An 11,349-nucleotide genomic window follows, 5' to 3' on the forward strand; every position below is an offset into this window, starting at 1 on the left:
AAGCTGCACTCATAACCACGGAAGCATCAAAATTTATTATTATCATGAAACAAAATTTTAATTTGGACGACTAGGAAAAAAAATCAAGTGTCACAAATAAGTTTCGGCAACTCCCTAACAACCATGAACATAAATTTAGCATACAATTGTATTAAGTGTCCTCTTTTCATTAAACTTAATCGATTTTACTTTAAGCAAGATGAGGTTAACTCTATTAATCATAATTATTTTAGCCTAATTGAAATAAAACAGTGGAGATGAAATCAAACTAGCAAAATCATAACTAACTCAATAGACAAGAATCATGCTCCCAGGTCAAACAGTGGGCAATTCTTGGTTATAATCTTGGGCATGAAAAGAGGCAGAATATTCTAAAAAAATAAATGTGGGCAGAAACGAGCACAAGACAGCAATAACAGTAACACAACAGTAAAAGTAGCAGATAAAATGACAAAAATAATAAGGAATGTCTCATCCCTACTTAAAACACATTGTCCTCGATGTGAAAGAAAAAGGAAAACAAATATGTGAAAGAAAAATGTTTTAGAAAAAATCCCCATGTAGTCACTGTCGTTCATGCATAGTTGTAAGGAGGAGACGGTTCCGCGTCACGTGGAGGAGAGGAGGAGGGGAAGGTGTTCGTCGGCTAAGTTGACGTGTTGGGGTACCAAAAATCGATACCGACGACTGTTGACGGCGAAGGAGGGTTCGGTGGCGGCACGACTTCTAATCCTAAGCATAGTGGTGGGAAAAATTAGTGGTGGGGGTGAGGGAGAAGGGGAAAGACGGCTGGAGGGTTATTTGGGTAAAAATGGGGAAAAGTTTAAGGTTTGATTGTGAAGAAGAAATGGTGTTTGGCTGTAGGGTGGGTGTTTGGGTACATGTTTTGGGTAAGTATAAAGCAGGGATGCACTATTCCTACTTGGAATAGGGATAGAATAAGAGATGTTTGTGAAAGCATGCCAATTCTTGAGTTTTTTCCTCGTCGGTTTACCTAGACAGAAAAAGAAAAATTTATTAATATCTAAACAAAATAAAGTAATAAATAATAAAATAAAGTGAAATAAAGTAATAAATAAATAATAAAATAAAATAATAAATAATAAAATAAAATAAAAATAAAGAAAAATAAAAATTGGGTTGCCTCCCAACAAGTTCTTGTTTAATGTCATTAGCTTGACGCCCCAACTAGTATTGGGGCTGTTCTAGCTAAATTCCTTCATTTGTATGGGCTTGGAAATTGTCATTTTTTACCACATCCACCATATTTGGGTTCAATCGTCATTACGCCTCTTGCTTTGATTTTATTTTTTCCTCCAAGAAAATCTTATGTTTGCCTGTCAAGGGGTTAATCCCTTTTAAGTCGGCAATGGTCTCATCATTCTCCAAAAATGCATATTTGAGTTGCTCGGGAAGTGGTTTGAATTCCAGATCTAGTGCTTACACAACAAAAGGTAGAAGTTTACTGTTCATCGGAAACAACAATTCATTAACAGATTCAAAATCATCAAACATCATTTTAGTTTTATCTCCATAAGATGACTCAAAATTTTCTTCTACCAATGAGTCATTTATGTCGACACGGTTTACGTTCAAAATTTCACTAGGATGACTATTAGCACCATAAATGTTAAACTTCACGATCTTTCCGTCAAACTCCATCGTGAGGGTTCCGCTACGCATGTCAATCTTAGTATTTGCAGTACTAAGGAAAAGTCGCCCTAACAAGATATCTGAAGACCCATGAGTGTTATCCTCTTCTATTTTTATCACATAAAAGTCTGCAGTAAAGATAAGTCCGTTGACTTTGGCTAATATGTCCTCAATGACTCCTTTGGGATGCATAATAGACTTGTCTGCTAATTAAATGATAACACCTGTTTTCGACAAAAAAACCCGCGTTAAGTGATTTATAAATGAAAAAAGACATTACATTTATGGAAGCTCCTAAATCACACATAACTTTTTTAATTCCTAAGTGGCCTATTTTGCATGGTATTGCAAACATGCCTCTGTCTTTACATTTTGCTGGCATCTTCCGTTGCAACACCGCAGGTACATTTTCACCAACACTTACTCTTTCATTTCCAGTCAATTTTCATTTGTTGATGCAAAGCTCCTTAAGGAGCTTAGCATATCGCGGAACTTGTTTGATAGCATCCAACAATGGTATGTTGATCTCGACATTTTTGAATGTTTTGAGGATTTCTTTTTCCTCCTTACCTATTTGTTGTTGGTTCAATCATCCTAGAAATGGAGGTTGAATCATGGGCAATGGAGGTTTCGTTCGGACCTGTTCATAGTTTTCCTACTTTTTCTAGGCGGAATCTTGATCAAGATTCCTGCCAGGACTTGGTTCCAGTACTTTTCCACTTTGCAACGTCACTGTATTTGTGTGTTGCCTTGGGTTAGGTTCCGTTTGTGATGGCAACTTTCCTTGTGAGTTCATTTTCTTAATTGATGTGGTCAACTATCTTATAGACGCATCGATTTTCTATTGAAAATCCTTTATTTTTTTTTAGAAATCAAGAGTTTTCTGTTGTATTTACTGTTGGAAATTAAGCATATTAGCTACTAATTTATTGACCATGGTTTCTAGAGAGGCACCTGAATCTCACGGCTGTTGTGGAATCAAGTTTTGGTATGGCTGGTTGTACCGTGGGTTAGCTCCGTAACTCAAGTTGGGATGATCTTTCCACCTTGGATTATAGGTATTAGCATAAGGGTCATATCGCCTTTGGGGTGGTCTAAGAACGTTCCTCACAACATCTAAATGGGCCATAGTATCGTCACACAAACTAAGGCATGTATCAATTGTATGTTCGGGTGTTACACAAATTTCGCATAGTAGGGTTGGTCCTGTTTTTACTGCAAAAAGAGAATTCATTATATCAGTAAGTCGATCAAATTTATCTTCTAAGGTTAAAATACTTAGCTGGTGAACCCTTCTAGTGGGTTTAGGATTGGCTTAGAATTATTGAGTATTTGCAGCCATTGTGGAGATCAAGTGCCTTGCCTGTTAGGGAGTCATGTTAACCAATGCCCCTTCACTGGCGACATCTATCATATTCATTTCCATGGGCTTCAAGCCTTTATAGAAGTACTGGAGAAGAGACTGTTCTGTTATCCCATGTTGTGGGCAACTTGCGCACAACTTCTTAAATAACTCCCAATAGTTGTAAAGAGACTCCACATCTTTTTACCTTATCCCAACAATCTCCCTCATTAATTCAACTTCGCGTGATGCTGGAAAAAGTCTATTGAGAAACAAATGGCAAATATTAGCCCATGTTGTGATAGATCTAGGAGGTAAATAAAATAACCATTCCCTAGCAGAGTCTGCTAGGGAAAATGGGAAAGTATGTAATTTGATTTGATTCTCAGTTACGCCCTGAGGTTTCATACTAAGACAAACCATATGAAACTCTTTTAGATGTTTGTGTGGATTTTTATTTTGTAATCCGCGAAAAGTTGGCAGTTTCTGGATTAATCTTGACTTCAGTTTAACATTAGTATTCATAGTAGGATACGTAATGTATAACGACGGTTGTTCTGTAGGAGCTTTAGCCAATTGTTTAATCATTTGAGCCATAGGTTGATTTGCTAGATTCGGGTTTTCGTTAACCCCAGCATTAAACACTTTTTTTGGTGGATCAACTTCTATTCTTTCGTTCTCCAATGTTTGAGTAGGGTTTTCATTAACCCTAGACTTAACTTCGTCGTCTACTTCTATTTCTGACGGTGGGTTACTCTGAGTCCCTACCACTTCTGATTGCTTTTTATGTAGCTTTGTTTCCTTGCGATTAGCTTTTGCAGTCTTTTCTATTTCTAAATCAAATGCAAGAATACTTGGAGCAGATCTGGTCATAAGAAACAAAAGAAACAAGATTAGTATGTTACCAGTCCCCGACAACGGCGCCAAAATTCGATGCGTCGTTGAGAGCACCAAAAATATCTTATCCCTATAAAATAACAAAAAGAAAAGTATAAGGGAAGTAGGTTCAAATCCTCAGGGACTAGGTTTGCACAAATTCCTATTCTTCGAGATCTCGGCAGAGTCGTGCCAAAAAAATAGCATACTTGGAAAAAAATAAAAAATAGAATTAAAATTTTAGATGAATTGAGATTGAGTAAATTGAAATTGAAATTTTAAAAATAAAAAGAGTTGAGAAAAAAGAGTTTTTGATAGAGAGATTCTAGCCTCCGATTATCTCGATCCTCATTGGGTTTAATCCTAGGCTTTTAGGTGGTCATTCTCGAACAGAATAAGCCAATTATAGTGGAAAAGGACTCCTACGACCACCAGCTCCACTTAGATTTTAGACTTATGTTTTAGAGGAGCTTGACTCTAGCCAATTGTCGCTGTTATAGGACTGTCTTACACTAGATCATCACTTCTCAACGGTGAATGCCACGCCATTTTGTCTCTTGGGCTTGACAACCACTAATGCAGTAAGCTAATGAACTGACTGTGCAACTTTCCCAAAATATACAAAGCTGTTGTCTTTGCACAAGATGAAAATATCACTTTTGAAGGGATATGGACGAAAGCGTCAGTCCCATAATGCAGAGAAATGATGAATATTCGTTGAGAAAACTAAGTGCGGATTCTAAGGCTCATGAACCCTTTTGGGGAATCTTGACAACCTTTGGCTAGATGAATTTAGTGGCTCATGCTTTTTGGGAAAAAAGGAATAAACTTAATAAAAATGGAATTTTATTGAATAAATGAAAGGAACAAAGGCTAGAGCTTTTTGGGAGAGGGAGCTTTTTGGGAGAAAAGATAAGTTCAATTTGTGTCACTCCATCCCCTATTTATAGTACTCAGAAAACCTAGTTTATTCCTATCTAAAATTTAAAAGATAAATAAAGATAAATAAAGATAAAAGCTAAAATTAAATCAAAATAATAATCTTAACAATAATCATAATATAATTCAATTTAAATAGAGCATTGTGTTTATAAAATCTCTTCTTTGAACTTTTGCCCCCAAGTCTTCCACACTTCACATTTTCGGCACCACTTCTTTCCTATTTCTCATGCTGGCCCATTTTATCTTTAAATTCACGCGTTTTCCCCCTAAATCTCCTTTTGCCTTCAATTTGGTCCTTACAAGATAAAAAACCATAAATAACTCAAATTAGTAGGATCATACTCAAAATAAATATGTAATTAATATATAAAAATATATCATTCCAGAGTATTATGAGATGCTATGGAATTTATACTGGAAAATTTCACCGAGATGAATAAACTTTAGGTGCGAATGCAGCTTGAGGTTTGTTGAATGTCTGTTATCAAGCTTTTTTTCAAATATACAATGCACCAAAGTACATGAATTCCTAGAAGTGAAAATATATCATGATAGCATAAATTTTGGCCATGCAGGTGTCATGGTGCTTGTGATTCATTCATACTCTTTGGTCATCTTGAGTTGAAGACTTCAATTCCAATTTTTGTTCTGCAAGGACTTGGTAGAGTTAGAGAGGAGCGGGTAAAAGAAAGGAGCGCACTTCAAGAACTTGTAATATCAATAATCTAAAATTTTCAATTGGCTAAACTCTGCATTAGTGTACTTGATGCACATTTGAGGGGAATTCATGCTTCTGTATTGAACTTTCTCATTAGATAGAAGGGGTGGACCTTAAGATTTACAAAGAAACAGTTCTTTCAAGAGTCTTAGAGCAGGTAATTTTACTTCTTATTCCTCTATTTTTTTTCTCTTTAATATAAAATTAAGAGGTCTGTAGCATTAAAGGATTTTATCTGGTTCTTTTACAAGTTGTCAATTGCAGAGATGATCTTGCCCAATATTATTTGATGGATTGTTTAGTTCAGGTGTTCCCTGATGAGTATCACTTGCAGACTCTTGAGATGTTATTGGATGGAAGAAGGAGAGGGATGAAAGAGTAGTGATAGGGGATGGAAAATGGTAGCTCCGTTAAGTCTGTAATGAAAAATGGTAGCTCTGTTACGTTTGTAACAGATTATGGTTAGTGGTGAATGTTTTGTTATTTTTCGAAAGTTGAGTGACTGAATTGAAACTTGAGTGACTGTTTTGTCAGCTATCCTAAAGTTGAGTGACTATTTGTGTAATTTACCTAAATTTTAATTTTTTTAAAAATGAAACTAATTAAATGTGTGTTAATTTATACTGAACCTAATATTTTCTAAACATGTGTTTTTACTGATGCGACTGTGTGTGTTGGTTTGGTGGTTGCCGTGGTCGGAGGAGTGATCAGGAATATTGTTGGATGATGGCTCTGGGGGTTCTCTTGCAAGGTAAGGGTCTGTCCTATGTTTGAAGCTGAGCTATGAAAGGCCTTTGAGGGCATTAAGCTAGCATGGGAGAAGGGTGTTAAGAAGGTTGTCCTTGAGATGGATTGCATAGTGGTAGTTAATTTCCTGAATAGTCAAACTCTAGATCAAAGTTTACTAGGGGAAAGAGTAAAGGAATATTTACAGCGAATGAAGGACTTTTTGTGAATCATGTCTTGAGGCAAAAGAACTGGGTGAGAGATGGTATGGCGAGTTTGGCTATGAGAATGAGTGATGTATGTAAGGTTTTTGAGGAATCTTGTTGGGTGGTACATGACATTGTGATGATTGAGGTTCCTAGCTCAATATCTGTTGATAGGTTTTTGTTTTATTGTGATCTTTCCTTTTGATAATATATATATATATATATATATATATATATATATTTCCATGAGGTTTATAAGCAGGATTCATATTGTCTCCAAGCAGGTTTACTATTCATAGTAAGAGAAGCAATGATGAAGGCAAAGAAGGTTGATTTAATAGTTGGTATCTATGCGGTTAACACTAAAGCTATATGCAGGATTTTTGAAGAGAATATAGGAAGTGTTGATTAGCATCTTCAACCAATGGCAGAGGATATAAAAGTTTTGAACAACGCTCTACCACTGTGCCTCTCTACTACTCATTATTAACGTCTAAACATAAGATACGGTTTACTCTTAATCAAACTGCCTAAAACTTGTATTCTACTAAAATTAACATTCACAACGTACGGAAATAGAAAGAATAAAACATTATTCGCTATAGTTTAACTATAAGTAGTAAATGAAATGTAATGGGATTAAAAATAACATATTGGATAAATTATTCAACATAATTTTAGAGGAAAAAGCAAAATTAAGCAAATATGCATAAGATAATAAGAAATATATTATAATTAACTGTTAGAAATGTGCTCATTCTTTTGCATCTTCAATTCCCAAGTCAAATATATTTTATGAAATTTTTAAGGTAAAAATAGTGAATTCATAAATCATAAATTTCAAATTTAGATTTGGTTGACTCGGAAATTGGAATAAGATTGATTGGGTGGTTGAACAAGTTGAATCAATATTTTTGTTTTTATGATTTTTTTTATGATTTATTTAATAGAACCAGACAAATCAGTCGAATTAATTGTATCAGTCAAATAGATAAAATTGGTTGGACTAGCAAACCGGTGGCCTAATTATGGAATTATTATTTAAAAGTCAAGGGTTTACAAATTAAAATTGTGAAAACTATGGTATAAATGAATTTGTTTTGAATATTTATATTGTATTGAATTAAATGCATGAAAGTTTGTCACCGTTTTAGAACCGGATTGGACCAATCGGTCAAACCAACTGGATCTGAAGTTGGTCGGGGTACCAATCTAGAATAATGGGTTAGATTAGTTGACTTGTGAACTTCAATCGGTTGACCAATTCAACCGAATTTATCTATTTTTAAATATTTTATTTTTAATAATTTATTCAATCGAACTGATTGAATTGGTTGAACCGTGAATCGATGGTCTAACCAATTTGTCTACCGGTCTAATTCTAAAAACCTTAAGCCTCGTTGATGATATATTATAAGTAAAATTATTTATTTATTGATTGGGTTTAGAAAGTAGTTTGAAGAAAAGAGAGAGGAAGTTGTAAAATGAGTTTTGAAATCCAAAATTTAAATAACATGAAATTATTGCCCAATTTCAAATCTAATTAATTAATTAATTATTATCCAAGTATTTCTCGCCATCTTGTAAAATTGGTTGAATTAGCATTAAATTTCCCTAGATTTTACGATTCCAAGTGCTTGTAAGCTGATTGACGAAATAGAGAATAGAAAGCATGAAGTAAAGATGATAACATCGTATTATGAATTTTTTTTAAAATCACTAACCAAGACAACACGTTGCATTATCCAGTTGACATTAACTTTAAATGCGAATATATATGCTAAGATACTAATTTGTCATAGTTCAGAAATGGACAAGAAAGAAAGATTAGAGGACAAAGAGGGTGAAGTATTGTCCTTTTCCTATGATCCATGTCCCTATCCAAGATATGGTTTGCCTAATTCTCAGGATGGCCTGGAAAAACACCTTCACTTAATGATCTTAAAGGGAAACTCATTACCCAAAACCAACCTCAATAATTGCAGTCACTGTTTTTGCATGTATCACATTTTTGGCGGGTAGCTATCAGAGATGGGTGATAGAGATGGTGCTTTTTGGGACTTTTTTTTTTTTATGGACAATGAAGCTGACTTTCATCCAAACTATATATCTGTTTTGTATCTGGTTAAGCATAGGTTACCAAATTTACTAGCCCTGCCTAGCTTTTATGTTAGGTGGGTCTTATACCTTACTCCGACTGGGATATGTGGTAACACAAGAATCAACTGGAGAGACTCGCAAACAATTATCCGCCTTACACCATTTGGATAGTCACTCATCAACTATGCACATGCCTCGTACATTACGAGAGGAAGTGTCCGTCCTTAATCACCCGGTTGGATCTTTTGTTAAGTCATCCTTCTCCTCTTTATTCTCCTACGTTTTTGGCTCTCTATCTTGGGTGAACCTACTTTCCTCAACATCACTCCTCTCTACTTTTTCCACTCTCATTAATACCGCAATTTGATTAGCGATGGAAAGAGAGTAATGTTCGAATAATTGTAAATATTTGATTGGGTTGTTTGGACATTAATGCTCAAATAGTGCTTTTATAATGGGTTGGCTGGATGTGCACAAATGGGCTACAGAAATCCGACCCATCAAGTAGTGCTTTTATAATGGGTTGGCTGGATGTGCACAAATGGGCTACAAAGGTACTCGCCTGATTAATGGAAAATACAGAGACACTCTGTCCATCCAAGGACCACTGCTATTTTTAACACTTCTTTTTCTTGTTTTATCTTTTTCTGGTTAAAATGAAGATCCCAAGGTTAATTTTGCTTCTTGTTTTCAAGTTTTAAACCTATACAAGCCTTTTTGTTTTTTGTTTTTTTTATCATTCTGCCAAAAGATGGGGACTAGTCTTTCTGACTGTTGAAATTTAAACAAGCTAATTTATTTGTGGCTGAGCATACAAAATTTTCAAGTCCTCAAGTGGGAAATAAACTATGGTCGGCACAACATTCTTTCAAGGGTATTACTAGTTTTAAACCCTACACTCTCAAGTGGATAAACCTGAAAAACATAGTTTCTATGCTAATAGAACCAGATTCTACATTGTCTACGCATAGTGTCAGCAAAATAAACTGGAGAAAACCTGCAATTTCATATATACCAATGACATCGAAAATTTAATTTATTTTAATGTTTTCAGGTTGTTTCCCACTGCATTGACAGAAAGAAATTAAAAAAAAAAAAGAGTAGACTCGGAGAATTAAAAACAAGAGTAAAAAGGAAGGAACAAAATCCCTTTGAGATCTAAGGCCTTTTTGTTTTGTTTTTCTTTTTCTACAACATTCCTCCCATTTCTCTCTCCAGAACAGCTGCATTAGTAGAGACAAAAGCTGTTACCATTTACCCTTTTGTCATTCCTTGCTTCTTCCCTGGAAACCACCAAATTCTTTTTATCAAACTACAGCTTATCTAACCATCAAATTTCTCTTTTTTATTTTTAAGAATGTCGAGGAGAAAGTTGAAATCGATGACTAACCTGCAGGTTTTTCGAACCTGCTTTTCCAGTTTTTAGGAAACCAAGTTTTTTCTGGAATGATGATGATTTGCCCTGAAAGTATCTCACAGGTGGCATGGTTAAGTTTATATATAATAATAATAATGGAAGACTAACTGCTTTAAAGAAGGATATAGTATATATTTAGTACCTTAAAATGTGTACCCGAAAAGCCTTGTGAAAAGTCCAACAACTCCATTGAAGCATCTTTGTTGATGTTCTTCTGTAAAAACACCAGAAAACATCCATTGTTACTCTTGTTTTTGTTACAAACCAACCGAATAAGAACAATGAGAATATAGAGGAACTTACCTCGGAAAAGCTTGTTACAGGAGAGCTGGCAGTGTCATCTAGATAAGAATGTTGTTGATTATTGCTACAATGTTCTTTCATCTTCTTTTTGTTTTTGCTGGTTTTGTTAGCTGGTTCAGGATTTACAGGATGAGAACAAAAGCTTCTATTTTCATCGAGGCATTCCACATAATCTTGGCAGTAATAATGTCTTGGACCAGAAGATGCATCAGACACCATGGATAAACCCTCCTCTTCATCTTCAACCCCGAATCTAGCTCCTTTCACCCCATAAACCTCATCAAAGTTGCCGCCAAAATTTTGACACCGGGTTTGAGAGTAAGAGGATTGACATAAGTAGAAAGTCCAACCAGATTCACAACCACTACCACATTGTGAAGCTGATAAATTCATTATAAACACTTTTTTTTCCCTCTTGGGTTTACAGTTTTGACATATAAGCAAATTCTTGAAGCTGTTACGTATATAAATAGAATACAAAGAGGGTATAGCAGGATAAGACCAAAAGAATCACACTCAAATCCTAGACTACTTTTCTCATTTCTTCAAGCCTTTCGCCATTTGTTTTTACCTTAAATGAATCAATCAAATTAGCCAGTTGGCTCTGAGTGAGAGAGAGAGAGAGAGAGAGAAATTGGTGAACAGTGCTGATAGGGAACCGATTATCAATTCATGTATATAAATGTAATAATACAGCAGCCTGTACAACAATGGTGCTGTCCTTTCAATAAAAAGTGAATGTATTTTACTGCTCATTTAATGCCCTCTATATCTTTGTCTTTTCCGGCATGTCTTTCAAATGTTTATATTTGGAACTTGGAAGTGATGGATGAGATTGTATTTTTTGAAATTAAGACATCTTAAATTGAGGGTATTTTTTAAAATTTTAAATAATTAATTATAATTCGACTTTATAATTAAAGGATTAAATGAATTATTATCATACCATATATTTTATAATTAATTAAAATGAGCAAACAATTTGCAAATTATCAGATTACAAGATTCTAATGAAATTAAATAATGCAAGATGCCCTTTTCATTCTAAAGACAATTCTTCAAATCT

The 11,349-nt window shown here is 34.7% G+C and overlaps 1 protein-coding gene across 1 annotated transcript; it reads right to left on the reverse strand.

Moving 5' to 3' along the window:
* Nucleotides 1-9,536: 9,536 nt before the first annotated feature.
* On the reverse strand, nucleotides 9,537-10,922 carry LOC105797291 (protein SOB FIVE-LIKE 5). Its single transcript, XM_012627247.2, has 4 exons — nucleotides 10,284-10,922; nucleotides 10,123-10,194; nucleotides 9,954-10,025; nucleotides 9,537-9,846 (listed from the first exon to the last, which is right to left on the reverse strand). The coding sequence occupies exons 1-4, from the start codon at nucleotides 10,674-10,676 to the stop codon at nucleotides 9,829-9,831; spliced, it is 555 nt and encodes a 184-aa protein (XP_012482701.1). The 5' UTR covers nucleotides 10,677-10,922; the 3' UTR covers nucleotides 9,537-9,828.
* Nucleotides 10,923-11,349: the final 427 nt, after the last annotated feature.

The sequence above is a fragment of the Gossypium raimondii genome, chromosome 3 (assembly GCF_025698545.1).
Source record: "Gossypium raimondii isolate GPD5lz chromosome 3, ASM2569854v1, whole genome shotgun sequence".
Taxonomy (NCBI): domain Eukaryota; kingdom Viridiplantae; phylum Streptophyta; class Magnoliopsida; order Malvales; family Malvaceae; genus Gossypium; species Gossypium raimondii.

Bases quoted from the DNA above. Each gene is read 5' to 3' on its own strand.
- LOC105797291 (XM_012627247.2), bottom strand. From the start codon at position 10,676: ATGAATTTATCAGCTTCACAATGTGGTAGTGGTTGTGAATCTGGTTGG. The intron at 10,195-10,283 runs GTAAGTTCCTCT...GTGTTTTTACAG, and splicing joins CTGTAACAAGCTTTTCCGAG to AAGAACATCAACAAAGATGC. The intron at 10,026-10,122 runs GTACTAAATATA...AGATACTTTCAG, and splicing joins TTTCGGGTACACATTTTAAG to GGCAAATCATCATCATTCCA.